Source organism: Xiphophorus couchianus, chromosome 12, assembly GCF_001444195.1.
Source record: "Xiphophorus couchianus chromosome 12, X_couchianus-1.0, whole genome shotgun sequence".
Lineage (NCBI taxonomy): Eukaryota > Metazoa > Chordata > Actinopteri > Cyprinodontiformes > Poeciliidae > Xiphophorus > Xiphophorus couchianus.
Genome location: NC_040239.1, coordinates 7,484,385 through 7,510,860, shown reverse-complemented (window position 1 = coordinate 7,510,860; position 26,476 = coordinate 7,484,385). Strand labels below are relative to the sequence as shown.

Here is a 26,476-nt window from a genome sequence, read left to right as displayed (position 1 = left end):
TTCTTTTTACACTTTTTCCTTCCACTTAACATTCCATCAACATGTTTGTACAGCACTCTAATGTCTTCACTTCTCTGTGTTTAAGTCAGGACATAATATGACCATGCCTTAACAACTGTGTATTAAATTAAAGATTTACTAATCAGGTCTTTTTTTGTCCAACCAAGTCCGGCCGAGACCGAGTCCCGATCCATGTAAAAAAAATGAGAAGAAACAGATTCACAATGTTCCTTATTTTTTTATTTTCTCTACCTTATTTATAATTTAACAGAACATTATGGTTGTGTAAATAAAATGCAATTTTTGGTGCAACAGCTTGAGTTAAAACAAAAATACAAACATTGGGCAACATGAAAAACTATATTTGCTGTAGTCCACAGCGGATTCGCCGGCAGCTTTGCGCATGCGTGATTCCATTTCAGTGTGGAAACGGGTCAGTGCCGCCGTATGATTCTCTCTTAACTTATCGCAAGAACAAACTTATTCAGGCGCGATATTAATTGCGTTTTGTTATTTAACGGAAACACAGCAATTGAGAATTTTTGAATTTTTACGTTAGCAGAATATCGAGAAGGTTTTGCACACATTTGTAATGGAATCACAGCTCACAGTCCACGACTGAGACGCTTGTCTGATATTCGGTATCGATTATTATAACCGACCTAAAATAGGAACAATATTGTCTGACCAGAACCAGAACCAGAACCGAACATGGAGAAGCAACATTCAGCTTATATCCACCGCACATCTGGAATAAAGTTCCAGAAAACTGCTAAACAGCTGAAACACTGAGTTCCTTTAAATCAAAATCCTATTTAGAGTTGCTTTTGTTTAATAATAACTGGAACATTGATCAATATATTTGATGTGCGGTTTTTTTGATGATAGTATTTGACAAAATGTAATGTTTATTGCTCGTTTATGGTATTTTTATGGCACTTTGAAGTGCCTTGTCGCTGAATTGTGCTGTATAAATAAACTTGACTTGGCTTAGTACACGCCTAAGCTGCAGAGTATCGCTGATAAGAACATATCTGGCATTCATGGACCTGTTGACCTCCACACACCTGATCAAGGACCGATTGATTGCTATTCTTCTTTTTAATCTAAAATATTTTACAGGAGTCAGACAATAAGTGACAAACCAGAACTTATTTAGGTCAAATTCACTTTAAATTAATAGCAAAAATTAAACTCTTTTCTGAATCAGACAGCAGAAGTGTGAGAATAAGCTGTTTTTATTTGTGATTCGACTGAAATTAAACTCTCATCCAGTGGGAAGAAGAGCTGAGCGTGTTAGCTTCTCACATTTTGTCACCACAATAAACAAGTTAGTGCTGTTGATACTCTGATGTAGAGTGTAACGAGACCGAAAACAAGAACTAAGCAGACAGGTTTATCAGGTGCACACTTCTCAGATAAACCAGACCTGCTAGGACTTACTGCACGCAGACAGAAACAACGGACAATATTTAATAAGTTCAACAATTGCAACTCTTTTTTGCTGAGGTGCTAAAGATTTATCTTCTTATTTAATGCAAATATAAATCAAACATTCAGATTGACAGGAGTCCTTGCAGAATGACATTTCTGTAAGTGCTTGAAGAGAGGTAAGGAGTCCATTTAAAACTCCTTTTGAGTCTCTCCGCTTTGATTTGAACATTTTAGTTGCTGCTGTATTAAACATCAAGTTCCAAAAAGCTACTTTCAGGACCAGCGGAGGGTTTTTAGTTGTTAGGTGGGTCATTTTGACCAAACGCTCCTCTTTGGGTTACAGTAAGAGTCTGAACTCAGTGATAATATCCCACTGATAAATGTCACTCTACCAGATCCACAAAACTTCTCAGTTTTTAAATCCTTTCAACAGCGCAGAGCTGCTGAAACTTTAAATGGCGAACGGTGGCCAAAACAATTATTTTTTCCTCTCTGATTACAATAGATAAATAAATTCCTCTCTGGATAGCAGCCGCTGCATCCCATCCAATTCAATAATGTCTCGTTTGTTGCTGATAGCAGAAATAATAGCACATGGCATCATCAGTGTCCTACGCCTCATTACAATCAAAAGTTTACTTAACAGAAAAGGAGGGAACAGAATCTACGTATCCGTTTGCGATCATTTTCGAGCAAAACCCTTTGCTGAGCTCGCTGTCATGAGGCATTATCGGTTTCTGATTGGTCCAGTCAGTGTAGTGGTCTCCTTTTTTCTTACAGCATCCGTCAGCGGAGTCGCCTTTCTCCAGGAAAACCACGTCGCTGTTCACCTCTTTGACCCTGCTGTAGTCATCTGGCACGCTCACCTCCCTTTTCACCTTCACAGCGTCCGAACCGTGAGGAATTTCTTCTTCATTGAGGATGAGGATGGTGTCGCCGTTCACCTCTTTCACCCTGCTGTAGTCAGTCAGGGTCGGTCGCTGCTGGATGTCCACATAGCTGGTGTTTGGCTGGATGGACACTTCCTCCCCACTCAGACATTCCTGTTTCTCAATTGGAAGATTTATTGGCTCCGTGTTTAAAAAGTTGCTCTTTGTTTCCTCTTTGCTGTCATCGGTTTTTTCCCAGGTGTTCAGATCGACAGTCGAGTCCCCGCATTGGATTTCTAATCCTAAGTGTAAACTGGCAGGAATGATGAAGATATCTTTCTTTTCTTCAGATGCGAAGGTATCAGTCAGCAGCCACTCGTCGCTGTCTGACACCAGCAGGAAGTCCTCCACCTGCTCCGTCCAGGCCGCCATGGGAGGAAAGTTCTGGTTCCCAGTCAGAGCGTTTACCACGTCTTCTGATTGACCACTCTGGAAACGTTGAAGTAGGACGTTATTAAAAAGGCAGAAGCAGTTTTTCATTTGTTTATGTTTATATTTTTTAAGCAAACAACAAAAACAAAGCGCATTGTTACCTTGAGAAGATGAACATCGACTCCTTTTATCTTCGGACCAGGAACAGGAGGGAGGAGACACTGCTTCACACTGAGTTACAACAAAAACAATATTCAACAAAATTACATTTGAAAGCACAATAAGAGTTTAATACAGTTATTATTTATTTAATAAAGATGAACCCAAATGGAAAAACTGTGTTTTAAAAACAAATGGTCTCAAATTTTGTTGCTAACTATAAGTAACTGTGATTTCCTCAATAAAGAGATAAATAAATAGAGAGAGTAAAAAAAGAGGGAGAATAGTAAAAGAAGTAAGGAAGGAAGAGAGGAGAGTAAGAAATGAAAGAAAGCAAGAAAGAATAGAAAAACAACAGAGTAATGAAAGAAAGATATGAAAAGAAAGTGAGGGAGGAAAGAAGGAAGGCAGAAAGAATAGAGAAAGAAAAGAACAAAAAAGAGTAAAGAAAGAAAGAGAAACAAAACAGAAAAGAACAGAGTAAAGAAAGAAAGAAACAAAGGAATGACAGAAAAAGAGAGAGGGAGGAATGAACAGAAGGAGGGAGAAAAAAGAGGAAAGAAGAAAAAACAAAAATTAACTAAAAGAAAAATGAAATAGAGTAAAAGAAGAAAGACAGAACAAAGAAAGAAACGAATGAAAGAATCAACAAAACTCTGATTTGAAACTCCGACTTTGGCACCTTGCAGTCTTTATCTCTTCTGTATATCAAAGTTTTGTCAGATATACAAACTTTCATCAACAAGACAACAAACAAATTGGCTATGTGTTGCAAATGGTCCAGTCAAATCCCAGAACTCAATCTTGATTGATAAACTGTGGGAATATTCAGAAAGCTGAACTGAAACAATGTGAAGAAAACTACACTTTTATTATATCAGGTTAATAATGTTGACGTGACGTCAGGCTCTCCAGAACTCCGTCACGACAGAGGTAAAAACAACCAATGCTAATCTATATCTGTAACCTAACACAGCTTCTATTTAGTATGGAATGGGTCGGTTTCTAAGCTAGCTAGTTCAAACTTCTGTAAATATCACCATCTATTAGCACCAACCAGGTGAGTGACATTCACAGACAAATTAGCTCGACTTGAACAAGGACACGCCATGAATAAACTGGCGAAAACGACTTTGGAAAACAATTTCAGCTGCTCTGTTCAATATTCCCGTCCCTAACTTCCGGTTTCCATCACGGCGCCTGATTGATTAAGTGACGTAGTTGCAAAGGGTCAATAGTTGGCGCTGGCTTTCCTATTCGATCTTCATCTTTATTTGATAAATAATAATAATGATTTATTTATTTATTTATTTTTATATAATTTTTTTTTTTTTTCGGTGGCCCTAATCCTCTTCCGTAGGTAGCAAACATTTTTTAGATAATGTTTTGCTACAGCATGTCCTGATATATAAAACCCAAAACCTTATTTGATACTTACACTTTCCTCTTCAGCACTAGGATGTACATAGCTGTCAACAAAGGAATCAAGGAGAAAACAAAAACAAAAATCCAAAAGTATTTCTCAAGCTGATGATCTAAATAGAGAAAAAATAAAAGAAAGCAAATATTTTACTTCCAGTTACCCCAGTGGGTTTACAGTCTGAGAAGGAGGAAATGCGTTTTTAATACTTACGTTTAGGAATTTTAGCAAATATAGTGTTGCTCCACTCACTCCATTTTCCGTAGTCTAGATTGCAGCGAACCTGAACCATGTAGAGGAGCCCATGCTCGACGTTGTGAAAATTAAAAAAGGTTTGTGCACCTATATCTACTGTCTGGACAAAACACAGAAAGAAAAATATACCACAGGTTGTTTAAAGGTCACACATTGAACGCAGTGTTAAATGGGAGTTAATTTTAACTGACTGTTTAAGACACTATGAAGGAAATTATTCCTTACTCCCTTTTGTTTTCTTTCTTTTATCCCTCACTCTCTTTTAATTTCTTTCTTTCATTCTTTACTTTCTTTTTCTTTTTTTCCTTAGTTTTTCTATCATTCCTTACTTTTCCTTTCTCTTTCTTTCATTCCTTACTCATTCTCTTCCTTACTTTTTTACTTGTCTTTTCCATACAGAGGTTTAACAACCTGACCAAACATGCTGGAGCTCTGCTTGGGTTGCTAGGTAACGGGGTAGGGCTTGACTGGGGTTACTAGGTAACGGCGGAATGCCTGTCAAATGCGATTTAACAATCTCAAGGTCTTTAAAGCGGCTCAATTTTCAGACAACATAAAACATTAACTTATTGCTACAAAGAGCTGGGTGAAGTTTTATAAGCACTTGCGTTGTTTTTAGAAGGAGTTGAGACCCAAATGGAAGCAGAAAAACAAACATTTTGTATAATAGGTCCCTTTTAAACACACATATATATATATATTTAAATAGATAATTTTAAAACCTGACAAATATGGACTAAATCACAGCATACTGATCTATTTCAGAATAAGCTGACTTTAAATGGAATCCAATCAAATATGTGCCTTTTTCAGTCAATTTGCAAAATAAAGTAATAAAAAAGTATAAACTTCTGAAGCTGGAGGCAACAAGACTGACGTAAGGAAGATAAAAGTTCAACAATATTTGGTTATAACCTGCTGGGGTGATTTTAGTTCAACCCAGAGACCAATTAGTCTGTAAATGATTGTGAGACAGATGGTAGACCTTCACCTTGACGGCCAATTCTTTGGGAAACTAAGAAATGTACAGTAGCCTCTCAGCTTTAAACGGCCCGGTTTGCAGTCTCTCACATAAAACACTCACCTTCCACTCCTTGCTGTCGTTTTGTTTAACCCTCAGCTCATATTTTGGGGTGACCCAGCCGGTTCTGACGTCCACGTTTGGAGGGCTTTTCCATCTTATTTCAAGAAATGGACTGGGAGCGCTGCTGTTCACCACCACTGTGACATTTACAGGAGGGTCGGGCTTCACTGCCGGCCAAAGAAAAAAAGGAACAAAGTCAATAACTGCATTAAGTTTACTGCCTCTCTGCCCATTAGAAAAGAAAATCTAATATTAAACTTAATGGGATAAGTTTAGTCAGTGTCTTAGATCTGAGTTATGACAAAGTCTAACACATCAAATATTGACCAAATCTGAGCTTTAGTTACTCACAATCAGAGAAATACAAGAAAGTGGAACTAATAGGAGGAAGAACAAATATTAGCATACACTGCAAAAACACAAAATCCTATTTTGGTCTAGTTTCTAGAGTCAATAATTCTGAATGATGAATGATGAAAAACTACTAGTTTTACCAGCAGATTATTTCAACAAGACCTTTCCCCCATATTATAAGTGAAATAATCTGCCAATAATCTGGAACAAATAGTTTTTCATCAATATTAAGAAATTATTGACTCAAAGCTATGTAACTTTTATTAAAAAATATATTTGTTTACATATTTGTTGATGTGGTGACAGTTTGGTACGAGACAAAAAAATAAATAAAAAAATTAAATCGAGCTCTCTGTTTTCTTCCAGTGCTAACTAGAAACAACCGATGCTAGCTGCAGCTAGCATAGCATGAAAGCTCAGGCTAGTTAGCATAGCCACAGATGACTGCAAATTAATTATTTTTCCGCAATGGCAAGTTGTTTCTTTGGCATTATATTTAGCAGCAAGAACATGAGACAAATTGACAGCGCTAAAACCCTCCTCCTGGTTCTGATTGTTGTTTTTGGTCAGCAGTTGTAGCTCCGGGAGGAAGTGGACCAGCTTTATCTTTTCACAGATTATCTGTCTCATACCGAACCGTCACAACATGACAGTTTTAACAAATATGTTTTTTTTAATGAAAGTTACACACTGCAGCTTTAAAACAAGCCACTATAACTTGCTGAAAAATTATTTGCAAGTTAGTTTTGTGTCATTTGTTGTTACTGAAATATTTTCAGTAAAACTAGACCAAAACTACTTGGTAAGATTTTTTTATTTTGCAGTGTAAAACTGCACTTAAAAATATGTAAAACAAATTCTCCCACTTAAGAAACAGATCTCTGCTTGGTCTTCATGATGCTATTATTTGTCTAAAAAATCTCTTAGCATAAATCCAGCTGTTCTGTGAAGGTCTGACATTAAATTGCTTTCCTATAGCTTTCTTTCATGTTATTAATACATGTTTCTCCTTCTTGTTTTGGCAAGTGGAGAAGACAAGCGGGTGAAGGTGTGGGACTATATGCAAGAAAAAATTACCCACTTTTCACTAATCGGGTGATTTCTTTGCACATGGATTCAGTACAGAAAATAAAAAAATAAAATCTACCTAAATAACGTAACTATTAGCTTTAACGAGACGGAATTGACATGCGCAGCCACTTTTATAACCAAACAACGGTGGTGAAATCTGATCTGTGATTGTACACAACATGTAGAGGGCTTGAACCTGTTCTACCTCATTCTGTTTTAGTTTTGTTTGTTGCTGTTCGCTCGTCTCGCAGTACTTTTCCATTCCTCCCTGCGCTCAAGACGGCAGGGCAGCCAATAAAACCGAGCCAATCATTAGCTCGCTATATGAAGATAATTCTCAACTGTGTTGATTTCTTTCTGCATAAACTCATAGTGAAGGTCAGCAGTGTTTGTATCCTGAACTGACATTTTACTTTTTAGATTCATAATATTCCAGGGATATTCTTAAAAAGGACTTTATGAATTTACCTTTTATAGACAAAGATATCACAACATGAGAACAATAATAAGGATTTAATGTTGCTAGTCATAAACTTTCAATAGTAAGCCAAGAAATAATAATAGTTTTAGGAATCAAACTATTACTTCACTACATTTCACCTTGTATTGCCATTTTAAACTATTTTCTTTCAAAAATATATAGATTAGTTATATATTCTATTTTAACAACAGAATGCAGATTATTTTAGTAAGATGTAGGGCTACAACTAACAATTAATCAAGTAATTCATTATCTGAATGATTAATTGATTAATCAGATAATAAAATGCCACATTCTGCAGACATTTCATTCAACCAATTCAGCCTTTTTAATACAATTTATGCAACACATTAAAATACTCTAATTAACGAGTAGTTCAATTCCTTTTTTAAATGTGAAAATAAATATTTTATTCCCTAAAATTCACAACATATCATTCCTTGAGTGTACACTTGATCATTTATAGATTAATTAATGTTTGAACAGCAAACTATGCATAATACAATCACACAACCAGTTAGGCAGTATTTAAGATCTTTAAAACAAAAAAAGCTGATCAATAAATAATTGTCGACATGCATCTTTCAGGCATATTGTCCAACCCTAAGAAAAACTGTCAAGGTTATTGAGAACTCAGATAATAAATAACCACGGTAAACCATCTGATTTACATTTTACTCTTAAGTACGGTAAATTGGATAGTGTTTAACTTTCTATAATCTAATTTTAGATAATGTTTACATCATTCACAGAACAGCATGAACGTCCTCTCTTTATTGTAACAAATGCTCCATTTAGAACTCCATGTTCCTCCCTTAACTTATTACACACTTATCACAAAATTAATTTGTTGAAACAAAAATCTCTTTCGTCTGTCACCACCATATCTGTAAACTGTTGCACAATGATCTTCTACGTGCAACACTCGCTTTGTGAACTTGATTGTCATAATGGTTTCAAAAACTTACCCTGCAATACGATTTTTTATTGTTTCAGTCTGCTGGACCTGAATAAACAATAAAGCTCTAAAACCAGATTTTCTTTAAGTCCAAAGTGGAAATTAAAGCTCATATTATAGAAATATCTGTGGATAGATGTTGTTATTCAGACTGCTAGCCCATTGCCCCTCTTAATTTCAGTTGACTGTATGTTTATTCAGTCGTGTCTTTGTATTTGTCCTTGGTGATATGATTACTTAGTGCATGTTTTATTTGTTACGGAAATTTTACAGCCCTATTTGCAGCAGTTGTAAATATTATAATGTTAATCTGCCTTGCTTGCTTAAATTAATTTTAAATGAATGTTTTCAATGAAGGAGTCAATGAAGCCTTCAGTTACAATTTTAAGAGTTTGTAAAATGTATGTACGTTTATGTTTTTATGTTACACTTAATTGTGTTATTGAGATCAGATGCAATGAATCATTTAGTTAAATGTGCTACCTAAATACAGTAGATTCATATTACATTTAGAAAAAAACTGTTAAAATACACTTTAAGAGCTCAAAACCTGTATCAGATTCATGCTGAATGAATTTATGTCCATTTCTGTCATTCATTGAATATTTACAGTTTCCTTTTTCCTGTGTAGGTCAGGGGTCAGAGGTCAGTAGTCTGCCTTTGGTATAGCTAAACAAAGTTGTTTAGAGCCCCAAAAACTACATGACCCTTTAAAACAAGATAGCAATTTTTAAAATATGTGTTAAACGATCGTTTTATTTTTAAATTAAAGAAAAACTACTTTTATTTTTTTTATATCAAACTGTTTCATAAAAAGGAAATGAACACTAACTTTTACATTTTATATAATTTTTTTTTTTTAAGTATTTGCATCCCAAAGATAAAAAAATTACTAACTAAAAAAAATATTCCTGACTCTACCAGTTTTAAAAAATCTGCCAATCTGCATTTGTTTATTATTACTGTTAAATTTTTAGAAATGGCTAAATTTGTATGTTTTTGCCAAAGTTAATAAGAGCCACAGGTTGCAGCCTTGTGGCCTCGACTTACCATAATTCATCACATCCGGTATCTGGAACTGTGCCGAGGCGTTCCCCAGGGCATTTGTTGCCACCACCATCATGATGTACTCAGCCCAGAAGGAAGTGTGCCTCTTATCAAAGAAACATGAGTTTTCTCCTGCAGAGACGTAGTCTGGACACTCACGGACTCCTCTGAAACTGTAAAAACGGAAAACCAGACCTTTACTGGGCAGAAAGTGGAAGCAAAACTCTGCTGCAGAAACTTAAAGAAGAGAACGTTCGGCTATCAACCCCTTCACTGTAACCAAAAATTCATTCATAAGCATCTAATCAGTGAAATCAGCACAGCTGAACACACATCTTTTACACACACCATTCTAAAATATTAAAGTTTGTGTCTCCAACCAGTTAAAAAAGATAGATTTTCTTTAAAGGATGTTCAATATTTTGTTATAAGATACCAAGATTATTTATAAAGCATGGTGAAACAAACAGTGATGCACATGTGTGACATGTTGGCCCCAATTTTTAATAAATGGTTATTAATTTATAACTAAATTAATAAACTGTCAGAGGAGCTACTGTTTTTTAAATATACAATAAGGAATTATTTACTTTAAACAAGATCCTACATCTTGCTGAAAAGTTACTTGTAACTTAGTTGGTATTTCAAATGTACTAAGATATTTGAATGAGAAACTAGAAAAAAAACTTAGTACGCCCAGTGGACTATACCAAGTCATTGATTTTTGCAGCAACCCATCATTCTGAGCAAGCATGTGGCGAAAGTAAGAAAAGACTCCTGTTGAAAAGGAAGTGTGGATGCTATCATAAAAACTAATTGTAAAAAAAATTATCCAAATAAGCTGCTGCTGGCCAGGCCTTACAATGCAACATATACATTTCATAAAAATGGCTGCAAACAGACGCGCCATTATACAACCGTCTTTGAAAAGACGAAGTAGAGCCTCCTGCACAACCATCAACAATGCAACAAGTGGTTTCTGTATGGTAAATCAACAACAAAACCAGCTGGCCAAACTTTGTTGCTAGGTGAAGGGCTGGGCTTTGCTGGGGTTGCTCGGTAACAGGCTGGGCTCCACTTGGGTTGCTAGGTGAGGGGCAGAGCCTGCTGATTTGGGAATTCTAGAGATTTTTGAGATGGTCATTTTCCAGACACCAAAAACCATTAATTTATTGCCCAAAACTGGCTGGGTGTTTTTTTAAGCACATGGAGACCCAAATGCAAGTACGAACACATGCAAAATGTGAATTTTGCATAATAGCTCCCCTTTAAGCTACAATTACTAATATTAATGTGAGGTCAGAGCAGCTGAAGCTCTCACAGGTGAGTTCAGGGTTTTAAATGAGGATGTGAACTCATTCACCAATAAAATATGTGCTCACTTTTTACCCACAGAAGGACTTGATAGTTTTGGTAGTTCCGCTCATTTATGGAGCAACTAAAAATGTGTCTTACTCCCATCATTGTAGCTGATAAACTTATCGGGAACTCTAAGGGCCATCTGGTGGCCTTGTGGCTAAAACAAACAAAATATACAGCGTATAAACCCCAACTGAGAAACTGTGCCGTATGCCACTCCCCTTTTTCCCATCGTCTGTCTGAACTGTGACCTGCTGATTCAAGACAAAAAGGTCAAAATATGTAGAATATACTGACTTTTCTATCTCGTAGAAGAGGCGATATTCAGTCGGCAGCCCTCCGTCAGAGCCTGGCTCCCACCAGCAGGAAAATGTCTCCTTCTCTCGGGACCTGCAGTCAAATTGTCTGGGACTCTCTGGCGCAGATGTACCTGGGCAACAAGAGTGGCAAACAAATCATGAATGTTAATTCCCACTCTGGGCCCCTGCATTATGAGTATAATGCTTGTTGTTGTTTACCTCATGTAATTATGTATGATTTGTAATCTTCAGTCAAAGTTAGTTTGTATCCAGAGCTTTCAGTACATTTTAAAAGTGTCACCTAGTTCTGAAGACGTACTTTCTTCAACATATAATAAACAAAAATATGCTTTTATTATGTAAAATCTATCAGTTTCTTTAAACAGTACACAAATTGAAGGTGACAGCATGAAGTCATTTTCAGATTAATTTGTCAGAGGTCAAACTCATACAGTAAGATGAATGTAATAAAAAGCCAAATATAAAAATAAAACAAATTTAAAACATAATTTAAAAAATGACAGTATTAGACTTTTTAAAATAAATTAAAAAGTCATAGTATTACAAAAATAAAGTCATAATTTTATGACTTTATCCTCTTATTATTATTATTATTATTATTATTATTATTATTATTATTATTATTTTACTTTTTTATTTCCATAGCCTGGCCCTGAATTTGAGGTTAGTTAGTTTTTATTGTTAATATTATTTTATAATATCAGGAAGAAAATAAAAAATAAAAAATAAAAATACAAGACATAATAAAATTTTAAAAAGTTGTACAAGAGTAGTTAAAATAATGAGAATAAAGTTGTAATATTACCACTTTATTCTTGCAATTTTGTTTGTTTGTTTTTGTCCGATACCCTGCTATACAAAATAAATTAAAAAATGAAAAAAAACCCTCAAATGTTATAAGTATACAGTAAAAAATACAAAGTACAGAATAAAGCAACCTGTTATAAAATAAAAATAATAGCAAAAACTTTATTATACCACAAAACTTATAAACTATCTGAATTAAAATGAAATAAAATAATGTATGAAAAATCTGAATAATTCTAGAGGAGTATTGCTGCATTGCAAACAGAACTGATTTGTACTGAAAAATAGCCCAAACTCTTCAACAAAGTAATTCATTTACAAAACATTTTTTTTCAAATTGACAAAAAATGAGAAAAGTAATCCAAAACCAAAACTGTCAGTAGTGATTTTTAACTGCTAACTAGAAAAGGACCTGTCCACTTTACCGCTGAGTGATTTATTTTAATTAGCTGATCTTTAACTCTATGGAGTTGTAACATTTTCACGTCCTTTTAGTCTGGGTTGCTACAGTCTTTGATTTCAAAGTAGTTCTATTTTGATGTTTCTCTGATGGATCTGTCTTCACAGAAGTCCATAAATTCTGTAAAATCCAACACAGTTTTAACAAGTAGGAAAATATTTTATGTAAAAGTCATTAAATACATGCCCAACACCCAGGATTGTAGCAAAAACAGCACCTCAGATCAGTGACTGGAACCACAGAGCGCTAGATTTATAACACTCAGATTGTAGAAACAGATGCTGAAAAAGCCTCATTTGTTTTGTTTGGCAATCCATGATGTAAGAATATATGATTTGTTGGGCCTTATTGTAAGGTCAGGTACAAAACTAGGAAGTCTTAGATTGCTTCTCTGTCAGTGGTGACCCCAAAGGGAGGGTTAGTGGGGGCCATAGCCCCCTATTGAAAAATGCTGGCCACCCCAGAAGAAGAATTTTACGATATAGAGAAGCATGCAGAATCATCTTCTTCAATGAAAATGTAAATCCTAATAAATACAAGATAAGTACATTTGAAAAGGTATATGTCTAATTTATCGACTTGTACTGCCAGATTGATAGCCTTTAACTTAAAAGCTGCATCATATGAACTTCTTCGTGTTGTTTCCTTGATGAGGGGGTATGAGTTTGAAAACATTTCTCCGTGGTGCCTGCTGCTAGCATGTGCTTGTTCTAAATGAAAATCAGCACTTTCTTTTTTTTTATTTCCAATTTTGACTTCCAATGATTCACTTTCTGCTAAAGAGCGCCCTGACGGTTGGAGAAAAACCCACAGAAAAGCCGAACCGGGCTACAAGCTGCATGGTTCAAAGCGTGGGAAAACAGTAGCAGCTTATAGTCCGAAAAATCAGAGAAACTGATAATTTTGCAGCAACAAGCAGCTTTGCTAGAGTGTTTGTTTTAAAGTCTAAAGGAGACAAGCTCTAAAGAGGTTTGTGAGCTACAGAGAGATGTAAAGATAAGGGAGAAGAGCAATGATTGGTAAAATATGACACTATGTCGCAACACAGCGCCATTGTCCTGAGTGGGAGAGAGGAAGTGCGAAAGTCACACAGAGATAAATGTCAAGGTAGCCCTGAAATAATCTCCATAAAAATGAAAACACCAGCTTCAAGTGGAGGCTATTCAATCCATCTTTTTCATTTCTCTATGAAGCAGATTTGAAAAAACTTTGAGTCAGAGCACACGTCACACACAACCTTCTTATCTTTCTGCTCTTTTGTGATCTATGGTTTCATGGAAAGAAACTTGAGTGTTTAAGCTTTGAATTGCAAAATTAAAACAGATTAAATATCCTTCAGTCACTTAAAAGCTGTGAATACAGAGTAAAACAAGCCACTTGCTTTGATGGAAAAACTGAACCTCAGTTCACAGAGAGGACAGATGTGCAAGAAATATAACTGCTTGTATTTAGATTCTGCCTTCAGTTCAAAAATAAAAATAAAACAACCACTTTCAACACAACCTTCTGACAAAATGAATATCAAATGTTAACTTACTGCTGCAAACTCCGGCCGCTGACATCACACAGAGCATAACCAAACCGAGGTGCGTCCTCATCCTGGCGTCACACACCGACACAGCCAAGAGAAACCAGCAGCATGTCCTCAATGAGGTACCGTAAACACGGGGCTCAGCTGGGCGTCTTGTTTACACCTGACACACAGAGACATGCAGGGAAAACATCACATTTAATCCACACAATAATGAAACATGATATTCAAACTGAAGAGTTGGGATGTGACGGGATTACAGGAAGCTTGAAAAAAAGTGAAGGTAGAGGCATTGACCGCTAACTGAAGACGAAACTACGAAAATGTTCAGTCATATATCCTGTTGTGCTTTAAATAAGATGTGAGTGAAAGTACTAGAGAGATGAACGCAGGGAAGTGCTGCTGCACACTGTTCTGTCAGCTGGCTGAAAGAGGGTTACGGTGTATTTTACAATCAGAGGTGGACAGAGTACACAGAAATTATACTCAAGTAAAAGTAGCACTACTTCAATATATTTTTACTCAAATAAAAGTAAAAAGTAGCCATCTAAGAGATTACTCAAGTAAGAGTAAAAAAGTATTTGGTAAAAGGTCTACTCAAGAACTGATAAACTGATAAAATTATACATAATTTAATATTTAAAAAATACATAAGACCGGGCAAAATGTGAAGTTAAGTGGAAATTTTGGTATTTTAAGAACCAAAATGACAATAATTCATATAAATAACAACAAATTACAAAATCAGGCAAACAAAATTTTTCAAAATGAGTTTCGTTCAACTTTAACGAAAACTGCAGCTGTGTGTCTGTGTCTGGTGATAGAAAATCCAGAAATTTTACTCAAGTAAGAGAAACGACACTTTATAATAAAATTCCAGCATACAGCATAGTAAAAAATACTTCTAAAAGTTACTCAAGTAAATGTAATTGAGTAAATATAACTTTGTTTACGATACTTTTTGTGATTTTTTTGATTCTTTGGGGTCAATAAACTTTCTAAAATCCGTTTTATCATGCCTTCATTGAAAACATTGTCACTCTTTCATTTATCTGATGGTTCTGTTCAATTTCAATTCCAGATCAGACTTTCCTACGGAAATTTATGTCGCCCCCCAGGGGAAATGGCGAAAACAGAGTGTCTTCAGTCAGAGGCTTCTTCAAATTCGCTGTAATACAGACTGCTACTTCCTGCCAACAGCCATCAACATCTACAATAACTCTGAAGAATGAATGAGTTTCAATGGCATTTAATTTCCCTTTGGGATCAATAAAGTATTTTTGAATTTAATTTTTTTTTCTTTTGCGTTACATCGCAAATTGTTTTTGTTCTCTCACAATGTTGTATTAGTCAGTTAATGCAACATCTTGAATACTGGAAGTCTTTCTGCTACAATCTAAGCTTTTTCCATGAACCTTAATATCTCGTTAGTGTAATATTTGAAATTTTATATATTTTACTTTAGGATACAAATGCACCACAAACATATGTGCAAAATTTACAGTAAAACAGGTCAATCATTCTTTCTCTTTCCATTCCTTCTAAGATATAAACAGAAACTTTCCATGAGAAAGAGAGAAAAATACATCCAACCTATTTGGATTATTATTTTTTAGTTATTTTCACGGGGTAATAAAGTCATCTGACAGTTTTGTCTTTCAGTCTGAATGGTTAATAAAGGAGCATTTTCATGAGCAGTCCCATCTCCACCTTACACAAACAAACATGAACACGCAAGTAGATCAATTTTCAACCAGTTTCTGTACCAAAGAGTGAAGAATGGAGAAACACGTTTTAAAGGTGTACATATATAGACATTTGTTAAAATTACGAGTGCACACAAAATAAACCAGGATGTATTTGAGGTAATGCAAAAATAAAATTTTTTGCCTCTGGGGGCCTCTGTAGAAAATAACTAGATTCTGTTAGAAAATTATTGGCCATCCTGTTAGATCTCAATCTGTCTTTTCTGATCAACAGACAATAAAAAGACAATTAAATGACTTTAGCTGCTCCACTAACCCAGCAATTAATCAATTAATCGCAAGATAAATTAAAATGACCTTGATCATTTCTGATGTTTTATCATTTTTAAAGTGCAATTGTGTTTACAAAGACTTCATAATCCAATTTATTTAAGGTTTTGATTGTGTATAGTTTTTATTTCCTTTTTATTTATTGTTTTTGGTTGTTGGATATTCAAAGTCTATTAGGCTTTGAAGGGGTGCACTTGAATTACGGTACTATGGCATTATTGATATATTACTTGAAAATGGTCTCAAAACAATAATAATGTTGTTTATGGGAATAATTACTGGGGCAATTTATTATCCAGCAAAATGTGTTATTGTGACGACAAGCCTTCATTCCACTGTGGCTACCAATAACTTTCTCAAGACATTAGCCATGTTTTAAAATGTAAATATAATTTTTACATTTTCCCAGACATGCATAACACTTGTAGAAAGAAATGTATGAAATTAAATTTCTTGTTTTCTTATTTAAAAATCAAAATAAATATATAAAAACAGATTATTTTGTTTCAAAGAGCCACTTTGCTTTAGATTTTGTTTGGCTGGACTGAATGCAAAAACCGCTGTGTTGCAATTTTAAGTTAAATTGAATCATCACGTTGTGCTATCGGGATAATTGCTACACTGTGTAGTTTCTTGATTAGCATGTCTGACAAACACAGATTCACTTGAGATAACATTATGTACTTCCCTATTCCAAGGAGTTCATGTTTATTTACATGTTGCAGGTCCAGATACAGACATACTCAGTCAATGTGGGCTCTGAAGTGCTGACATTCAAGCTGCAAATTCATGTCAGAGTGACTGCTCTGCTGCTTGCTCCACATGTTTCTACACTTACAGGAAATTCACTGACGCAAAGGGAACACTAAAGACCTCAAAGTAGCTTTTTCACAGGCTGACAACTTTGAAAGGCGTAATTTGTCTTCCTCAGGAGAAATATAAAGTGTATATGCAATGATGTGTGTGTCTGTAGCTTTCTGAACATTTGTTCTTTGTTTTTTCTTTCTTTCTTTCATACACAGCGACAACAAACTCAGTTTTGTGTAACTACACCTGCTCTGGCAAGTTTCAACAGGATTGCTTCCTGGTGCGTTAGGCAGGCCCTGCATGAAGCTTGATTTCCTTCTTTCCAACTCTGGGAGCAGACGAAACAAACTGCATGTAAAAAATAAAACCAACTGTTAAACTGTCACTGCTTAAATTGTTTTAGCCTTAACCCTGAAACAATTTAGTCTCATTGAAAAAAAAAAGATAATAAAGTTATTTAGTGAGGATCTGAACAGCCAGAGTAAATTATAACCATTATATTTGACGTTGAAAAGCACATACTAAAAATATTGTTGGAGAAATGGTCACCAAGGAAACGGTGTTTCCATGCTGCTCTATTTATTAACCTCACTCCAACACAGCAGCCTTTCACATATGATTATTTTATTCTGCTTCTTGGTTAGAAAATATGCTTACAATATCCATAATAACACACATTACTTCCTTTAAATAATCTTTGTTAAACATCAATGTGATGGCAGAATCATTATTTTAAAATCAGAATTTAATCTAACTAAATTCATGATTACAGGACACTCAGTTATAGTAACGCGTGTGATGCATGTCACTACATGGTGTTGGATTACATCGTGTTGCTTAAGCCTGCGCACGCGTCCACACTCACGCGCACGCCCCTTTTACAGAAAAACATCCCAAATTATTGATAAACAGCTGATTATATAACTATTAAAAATGCGCTTGATCATCATAAACATTTAAAAAGCAGTTTCTCTGTTGCATTTAAACATTTCAGAGGAGGGACTCACCGCCTCGCAGGACTGTGGACGATCTTTATCAAGCTCTTCCTCAGATGTTACATCGCAGCGGAAGACCTGCTCTCACCTGGCAACCCCCTCTGAGCCACACGACTCAGGTATGACCGCTTATGAGGAGCCGGAGAGGTGAATCACCGGGAAAGGGAGGAGCTGCCGGCGCACGACCTGCCCACCTGAGAGCCGGCGGAGATGGCAAACACGGCGAGATTCGTCACTTCGCCAAGTTTTCCAAAGAGCTCCAAACACGCGCTTTCACTTTTGATGCTGTCACTTAATTTATGTTAGATGTTAAATAAATATTATATATGAAAATAACACAATCTCAAGCAATCACTCAGATATGATAGCCTACCTGTTTCAGTCCGCCGAGAAAAGGCGGACGGCTTTGAACGCATCGCGACCGCAGAAGAAAGGTGCGTTTTACCTGCGTGACTGTTGCAATGTTACCAGACAGGAAACCTTAAAATTTTAAACGAGTTAATCAGTTTGACTCCGATGTAACTGACAGTTAACACGTTTTTTATCTTCCTTTAAAATCTGCTGAATATTTTAAATACTTCCACCTCCAGACAAAAACTTTTGACAATAATAATAATAATAATAATAATAATAATAATAATAATAATAATAATACAGTTTATTTGTATAGCACATTTCAGCAAGAAGACAGTTCAAAGAGTTTTACATCATAAAAACACAAAATTAAAAAGTAATAGAAACATCATCATACAGTCACCAATAGTAGCAAACATGACATTTTGTCAAGTGCTAATATCAAAATGATAAATATAGTGATTATGGGTCAAAAACAACAAGTAATAATATGGTAAATTATGGATATGATATAATCTGACATTTTGTCACAAAATTCTATTTAATCTCATTTAGATCAATTTATATCATGCATTTTCTAATGACAAACTTATTATTAGTTTTATTTTTATTCATTAAATGTAATTTAACATTGCATTCTTTCTTCTTTTGCTCTTTCCTTTGGTTTGTTATTTTGTTTGTATTTCCTTTTCATTCATGTAAACCTCTTTGTATTGCCTTTTTGCTGAAAATGTGCTAAATAAATAAAATTACATTTACCTTTAATTTTATTTATTATTATTTGTATTATTGTTTTATATTATTATTACAAAATATTAATTATATTTAAATATACTAAAAGTATAATTATTATAAAATATAAATGAATAAGAACAGCATAAAGTGTCTCCATGTGCAGCAGAATATTGTTTTTAATGCAGCATATTTTGAATTTCCCATGATTCATGTGAGCAAGGAGAACACCACCATGCATCTGTGGAAACCCTCATTTCTGCTCCACTCTGTCATATGTCCATCCATGTCTGCAAACATACACAAGATGATCTTCAATTAAGAAACATCACTAAAAAGCAATGTCTATGCTTTGAAGTAGAAAAAATAGATGTTCTGCTCCTTTTTAATTTGAATTAATTTGAAATTCAAGAGTAAAATTCAATAGCTTCTTACATGTCTTGATTTGGATTGGTAAAATTTATGAAAGGTCAGGAGGGATTTCATTAGTTTTTTTATATTTCGACTTTTACTCTGATATTAACATGAAATTATATTCCAAGTGTTTCTAAGAAGCCAGATTTTTTAAAAGCCTTTTAAAAACAATTTTCTGTTTTTTAAGGAATTTCTTTTGCCTCTGAAGCCACTGACCAGAGTCAGTGACTTATTAATCACTGACACAAAAAAACCTCCCAAACTTAATGAATAAGCCAGTGATGTGTCAACACATAACACAGCAAAAATTAAATATGAAACTTGTTAGTAAGACCTTTTTTTTGTTCCCATTTTCTCTGGTCTATTTTATTAAAGATGCTCTCCAACAAAGGTAGTTAAAGTACCCAAAATTATATTCAAGTAAGAGTTGCACTATTTCAGTATATTATTACTCAAGTAAAAGCAAAATGTAAAGTAAAATCCAAGAAGAAAAACAAGTATTTAATAAAACGTTTACTTAAATACTTAGTAACTGATGATTTAAAAGTAACGTTATGCACAAATTCTGGTATTCTAAAGACTAAAACAAAAAAAGAAAAGTATTTTCTGTGGCAATATGTAGTGTTTATTTTATTCACTTGATTTCCAAATGGCACAAAAAAACTCAGAAAATAAAAAAATAACATTAAAGCAAAGCCTGTGCAAAAACAAGAAGTCTCACTGCAACATAAACTGTAAGTTTACAGTACAATGCAATTTTAATTATAAATTAATTAATTATTAGTTAAACAGTTGGTGTTTATATCTGGTGCATTTGTGGTTAAAACATATCTGTTCTTCTTTAATTAAGTTACTCACTGTGGGAAGAGTAATACTTTATAATATTAGAACTTAAAAATAAAAATGTATGTGGTAAAGCTAGATCTGAAAGTAGAGTAGAAGTTACTAGTTACTACCAACTTCTGTGCTCCAATGGTATTTTGTTTTAGTTTTAATTAGTAAAAAAAAAAAAAAAAGCCGGGGAGTAAAGTGTAGCTTTTCACTCCAGAACGTCAGAAAACACAAAAAATTACAGAAAAGCAATGGAAACTTTGCTTTGTGTGTATTTAGGATGATGACATGACATGAGGTAAAAACAGATTTCTACACAGATTACTAAACATTTGAGTTCTGTTACTTTTACAAAAGATTAAGCCTTGCAGGTTGGACTCTGATAACCCTTGACCCCTGATGAATACAGTCGCAAAACTGAATCAAACAGTAACAATGATCATCTTCTAAACTTTTACTTGACAGGATTCAGGTTATTTTACTCCTGATTAGTTTCTGTGCATATTTGCCTCTGGAAAAACACGCACAGTAAGTTTGCCTGCATTTCCTGAAACTGTGGAGCGACTTCCCAGAAAAGTGGCAGTCTGAATTCGTGCTACTTCGCAAACCTGAACAGCTTCTTTTTTTTTTCTCGCCTCTTTCCTGTGAAGCTGACCAGAATGATGGTGATTATTAGAAGAACATGCATGGCGGAAATAATTGCTGAGCTTGAGCTCATTGTTCTTTCAACCAGTTTTAGAGAAAGTCATGAGTGATGCAGCAGCACAGCGGGAAACATTTCTGAAAATCACTTTAAAAACCACTTCCAGCAGGTTTTTATAATAATTAGGCTTCAAATGATTGCTGGCTGAAGGTTTTAGTGAACTCTGGTCACAAATTACTGCCAAGAATTTCCACATTTTATATGAACATTCAGAATTTTACAACAGAGTAAATAGAAAAAAGGAATAAACTTTCACCAAAAACTCACAAATTTTAAAAAGTAATCTCAGAAATCTTACATAAAAAAGAAGAAGAAAATTTCTGGGTTTCAAAAGTAAAAAACTCAGAAATTTTGAGATTGATCTCAGAAACCTTCTAGACAAAAGAAATGTCTCAGTTTTGACGTTTGAAACTGAGAAATTTGTAATTTTTAGAGTTTAATCTAAAAAAATTTCTTGCACATTTTCATCCACTTGTTTAGAGTTTCCCTTGATTAGTAATAAATGAAACATTGATCAACATATTTGATGTGTATAGATAATTCTGATGATAGCATTTGACAAAATGTAATGTTTATTGCTTGTTTTCATAACTGGTGACTATAATGTTTTTATTGAACTCACTTTATGCTAAAATGTTTTCATGTTGAGAATAATTTACACACAGGTGTAAATTAACTCTTGACTTTTAAAGAGTTAATCTGTTTGCACTGGATTGTATTTAGGAGTATCAGAGCACTGGGGTTGACAACAAACCACAATTTTCTTAGTTATGCATCATTTTTACTTCCTCTTCAAATTAATGTGCAATACAATCCCAGTTAAATATTGACGTGCAGCAGCTCTTGTTAATGCGTTAAGCTCAGCAGAGGCTGAAATCACAAAGACGAAGATGAAGACAAAGTCATCCATCGGTCTACTTTTTCTCAAAAGCAATAAAGCAGGAGAGACAAATGACACCCTGCTGGTCTTCAAATGGTGGAATCAAAATTAAATATGAGCTGACAGATGCTGTCTTTATTGCTTTGTTATCTGTCTAACACTCTGATGCTAAGTCATTCAGATGGATTTATTTCATTAACCATAACTGGGATTTCAATCTTGAAATATCAGAAAGGCTATAAAAGAAACTAACCGCGAAGGAACAGTAAAGTGGATTATGAAAGTATTAGAAAATTGTTCTCCTGCTGTAATTGCATGTGGATTGTGACCAGGATTATTATTGTTATATAAACACAAACCATGAGCTTCGGGTCGTTAGGGTTTCACGTGAAATTGACAGTAAATATTCAGACTAAATACTTAATTTTTACACTCTGTGTTGCTAATATTTTTCATCCAGTTAAATAAACAAACACGGCTATGCATGAACTGATAAAAAACCGTCTGTGTGATTCGTGTGACCTTCAGTTACACATGTGTTGACAGTACAAGCGTGTGAATTATGTCTAGTTTGCACTGAATGCCATTAATGTCACTCTGTCCCTGTAAATGCTCTGCTAAATGCTAACCCCCATTTATTTGATGTAACTAAACAGCATAAGCGTGAGGGATATACTAACAAATACAAACTGTAACACTTGATAAACTTATTTTAAAGGTGACCTTTTATGCTTCCTTTTTGTTGCATGAAACCATTCTTAGATAATGAGATTTTAATCTGTTCTGCCTACTTTGAGTTCATTTTACAATGAGCTGCTTTAGGGCATCTTGTCACTTTAAATCTAAATAAGCTGCTGCCAGACCATGCCCCCAACTCAACGCTGCAAACACATGCGCAATTATACAACCATACGTCTTTGAAAAACAGAAGTGGAGCCTCCTGCACAAGCAGCAAGAATTTAGCAAGTGATTTCTGAATGGTAAGTCAACAGCAAAACACTTGTTTTTTTCCAGCAGCCATTGTACAGCGGGAGAACCAGCTGACCAAACATGCCGGGTGTCAGGTTGGGTTGCTAGGTGATGAGCTGGGCTCAGGTTGCTAGGTAATTGTGCAGTTTGACTCAACATTCAGGAGGATTTTGAAACTGCTTTTTATCCAGACACCAAAAATATTAACTTAAGTTAATTTTAACTTATTGCCAAAAAATGTCTCTGGCTGGTTTCTGAAGCGCCTGGGTTGTTTTTAGAAAGAACTGAGACCCAAATGGACATTTAAAATGTGAAAAGGTGCTTTAGGTCCCCTTCAGAGAAATAGATTTAAGTAACTTTATTTGTTGAACTAAGAGAAAGATCCACTTTCACTAATGTCCCAATGTGTCCAAACCCACCTGTATATCACTATTATTAAACGTCCTTTTAGTCACCAACCCCCCTCACTGCAATTGCTAAATTGTGTTTTTTCAATGTCAGCGGAATATCAACAAAGTTTTGCTCACATGTGAAGAAAACTCAGCGTCAGTTTTCTTAGTCCAGGTAAGATGTTTGACTTTCTTTTGCGTTTGTATTTTAATAATTTCTTTGTTGTTTGTTTATATCTGTTTAGGTCATGCCATATTCTATTCAGCTTATGGGATTCATTAATGTTCGAAAGGTCTTGCTATATCGGTTCATCGCTTTATGTAAGTTATTCTTGTTTTCTGTTTCTTGTATATTCGTAGCTTATTTTCTCTGTAATTATTTGTTAGGTTTTTCCTCTTTGGATCTAGATCCTTTGAGTCCCTTCTGATTTATGTTTATTTTTCATTTTCTCTGAGTCGACTGGCCTTCTCTCACAGCTGCTCCCATTTTATAATCAACCACCTGCTTCTTGGTAGCAATCACCCTCCTCAGCATCAAAGCCTTTCTGTCTGTAATTTCCTGCAGGATTATTCCATTTTCCTGCTGATGTTTCCTCCTTTATTATTATTATTATTATTCATTAAAATCACTCAGTTTCCCCTAAGTCAGTGTTTTAGCAAGTGAAACATGGCAGGAAGTACCTGAATATGAGTGTGAAGGCTCTCAAATTGCAATCCAATCTCCCTCAAACTTTTGATTTTACTTTTCTCCACAGTCCTCTCAGGGCTGCAGATATTCCTGTTGATTTTGGACCTTCTTCAAAACAAGTAATTTAATGTAATATTTGACAGAATTTCACGTTTCAAATGTCATCCACTGCAACTCTGCTTGCCAATAATATGTTTAATATTTTGTATTTACTGTCTCTGCACTCCATGCACACATTTTACAATGATTTTGGTGAAGATTTGATTACGATGTGATGACTGAAGATAGCTGTGACAAAAATAAGGGTAAATTATTCTATTCAATAACAAAATGTTCCCTTGTATCAGGCAGTGTTAGTAATTTCAAATATTGTAAAAATAAGTACTAATATTTGTGTTTCACCTTTTTAATTGAATTAATAAAGTAAAATAATACAGATGTAAACAGTTGTGACAAGACCCTTAATAACTAACTAAACCAACTATTCAAAGTCATTAGTTACTTTCACCAGGCCTCTTTTGAAAACTTTCATGAAATGCTCCTGTGGAGAGTGTATTTTCTATTTATTTGTTAGCTTTTAATTTGCAGGGAATGCTTATTTCAGCCATTATAATCTTTTTCAGAATCCAGCAGGTGCCAATTATTGCTGTCTGGCACCTTTTTGTTCCCGTGTTTCGCTTCAGAGGAGCCAAACAGTCGGAGGTGATCTAAAAACTGACCTCAGCGTTCATCAAATTTAATCTCCACAGAAACAATCAAAGTTGAGGGTAGCAAACTAAATCGTTTTATACAAACTATAATCATCTTTGTTTTTTTTAAAAAAGAATAATAATTATATTTATTTAAAAGTCGTATTATATTTATTTAAAAGTCGTGTTTACTTTGACGGGATGTATGGGGTGCCAAAAAGTGTGAGGTTTCTGATTTTAAAAAGAGGAGAAATGTTTTTGCACTGAAAAAATAAACACATAAATTTTTTTTTATTGTTTCAGTGTGAGATTATGCTTCTCCAGGAAATTCTACATTTATTTTGAGGATTTTTATACATCTTTATCAGAAGTGCCAATAGGAGTGACAGCTTGTTTTTGTGCCTAGGGACCATATTTAATTTACAAATTTTAATGTATGTCATTAGCTGATTTTCCATTACCAATTGTAGATATTTTGCTAATGTAAAAAAAAAACTATTTCACAATCGTGGTGTTGCCATTAAATAAGAAATGCAACTAAAATCACACAGGAATAAGTTTGTTTGTGCGAAAAGTCATTAAAAAACACGCCGCTCCTTCATCCTCCAAACTACTTCCTGTCATTTTCTTCTTCGTGGTTTGTGCCAGTGGCAACATCCACTTGTTGTTTGTGTGACTTCTAAGACGCAAAAAAAAAGTGTTTTTATTGCAGTTTTGTGAAATAAACCAATTTTGAATTTTGATGCAGCAAAAAAATAAAACAAATCACCTCACCTAGTGGCAAAACCTTTTAGCAAAAACAAGATGTTTTTTTTTTTTTTTTAATTGTTGAGATTCCACTAAACAAATGTATTAAAAAATGTCAAACTGCGTTTCCATTGTATGGTTTTTGTAAAAGATCTTTAAGGGAAATGTACCTTTAAAAGTGGTAACTCATATTAAAATTGTTTTATAAGTTTGTCTGGTAACACTTTATTTCAAGGTGTTATGTTATGACATAAACATGACATAACACCGGTCATGAGCATGAAGGAGTCTTCATGAATGTCTGTGACTGTTGTCATGAAGTGTCATTTGGTAAATAATGACCCTTTTAATGCAAAGTTGCATTAAAGTCCATTAAAAGTGTAAACTTTCCGTTATTCGGTCAATAGTGACCCCTTTAAAGCAAAGTTTTATTAAAATTTGCATAAAAGGTCCATTAAAAGTGTCAACCTTGCATTAAAAGTGTCATCATTCACCGAATGACACTTCATGACAACAGTCATAGACATTCATGAAGACTCCTTCATGTTCATGGCCAGTGTTATGTCATGTTTATGTCAGTCTTATGTAAAACCCTTCAAATAAAGTGTTACCGTTTGCCTTTGTTCACTCTGAATACTTCACGTTTGCAGAGACTCAGATGTTTACCTGCAGTTTTCATGAGCGCCACAGACTGTGTGCACCAGCCTGCTTATGACAACAACATTTTCTGTTTTGGGTTCTGTAAAGGGCAAAAACAGAAAAAGGTGGCATGATGTTATGCATACATATTTGAAGCTATATTTTGCTTTCTTCTCTGTGTGCAGCTTTGTTTTCTTCAGGAGGATTCTGCTGGCAAATGCTCAGGCCAAATAAAATCTGTGAGAAGATTCGCAGCTGCAGGAGGCGTGTTTTGAAAAAACACAGTTTCGAAAGCTAACAAAAGCTCTTTATCTTTAGTTTTTATAGAAAGAATTCATTTTCAGATTTGTTCCTTCTAAAGTTTAGATCTGTGGAACAAAATATAAATTTTTCTCATGCATGGACATTGAATTTGAATGTGACAGTAAAGGTGTGAAATTTGATCCATGCATGGCTGCACATGGGTTTTTACAGCAGTCACACATACCAGTTCCTTCTCATTTTCCTCAGGTTTGAACCCTAATCATTCCTGTACTTTTCCATCCCGCTGTCTTCACAGGAT

The 26,476-nt window shown here is 34.7% G+C and overlaps 1 protein-coding gene across 3 annotated transcripts; it reads right to left on the bottom strand.

Moving 5' to 3' along the window:
- Positions 1-1,220: 1,220 nt before the first annotated feature.
- On the bottom strand, positions 1,221-18,033 carry prlrb (prolactin receptor b). Of its 3 annotated transcripts, none has more exons than XM_028033066.1 (10): positions 17,892-18,033; positions 17,131-17,232; positions 14,048-14,204; positions 11,221-11,353; positions 9,568-9,737; positions 5,654-5,820; positions 4,528-4,669; positions 4,333-4,429; positions 2,897-2,966; positions 1,221-2,792 (listed from the first exon to the last, which is right to left on the bottom strand). In XM_028033066.1, exons 3-10 carry the CDS (start codon positions 14,106-14,108, stop codon positions 2,070-2,072), a joined length of 1,563 nt encoding a protein of 520 aa, XP_027888867.1. In that variant the 5' UTR covers positions 14,109-14,204; positions 17,131-17,232; positions 17,892-18,033; the 3' UTR covers positions 1,221-2,069. The 3 variants fall into 3 exon arrangements, with proteins under 3 accessions (XP_027888867.1, XP_027888869.1, XP_027888868.1); XM_028033068.1 differs by having other exon boundaries at positions 17,131-17,212; positions 17,892-18,013; XM_028033067.1 differs by lacking the exon at positions 17,131-17,232 and having other exon boundaries at positions 17,892-18,013.
- Positions 18,034-26,476: the final 8,443 nt, after the last annotated feature.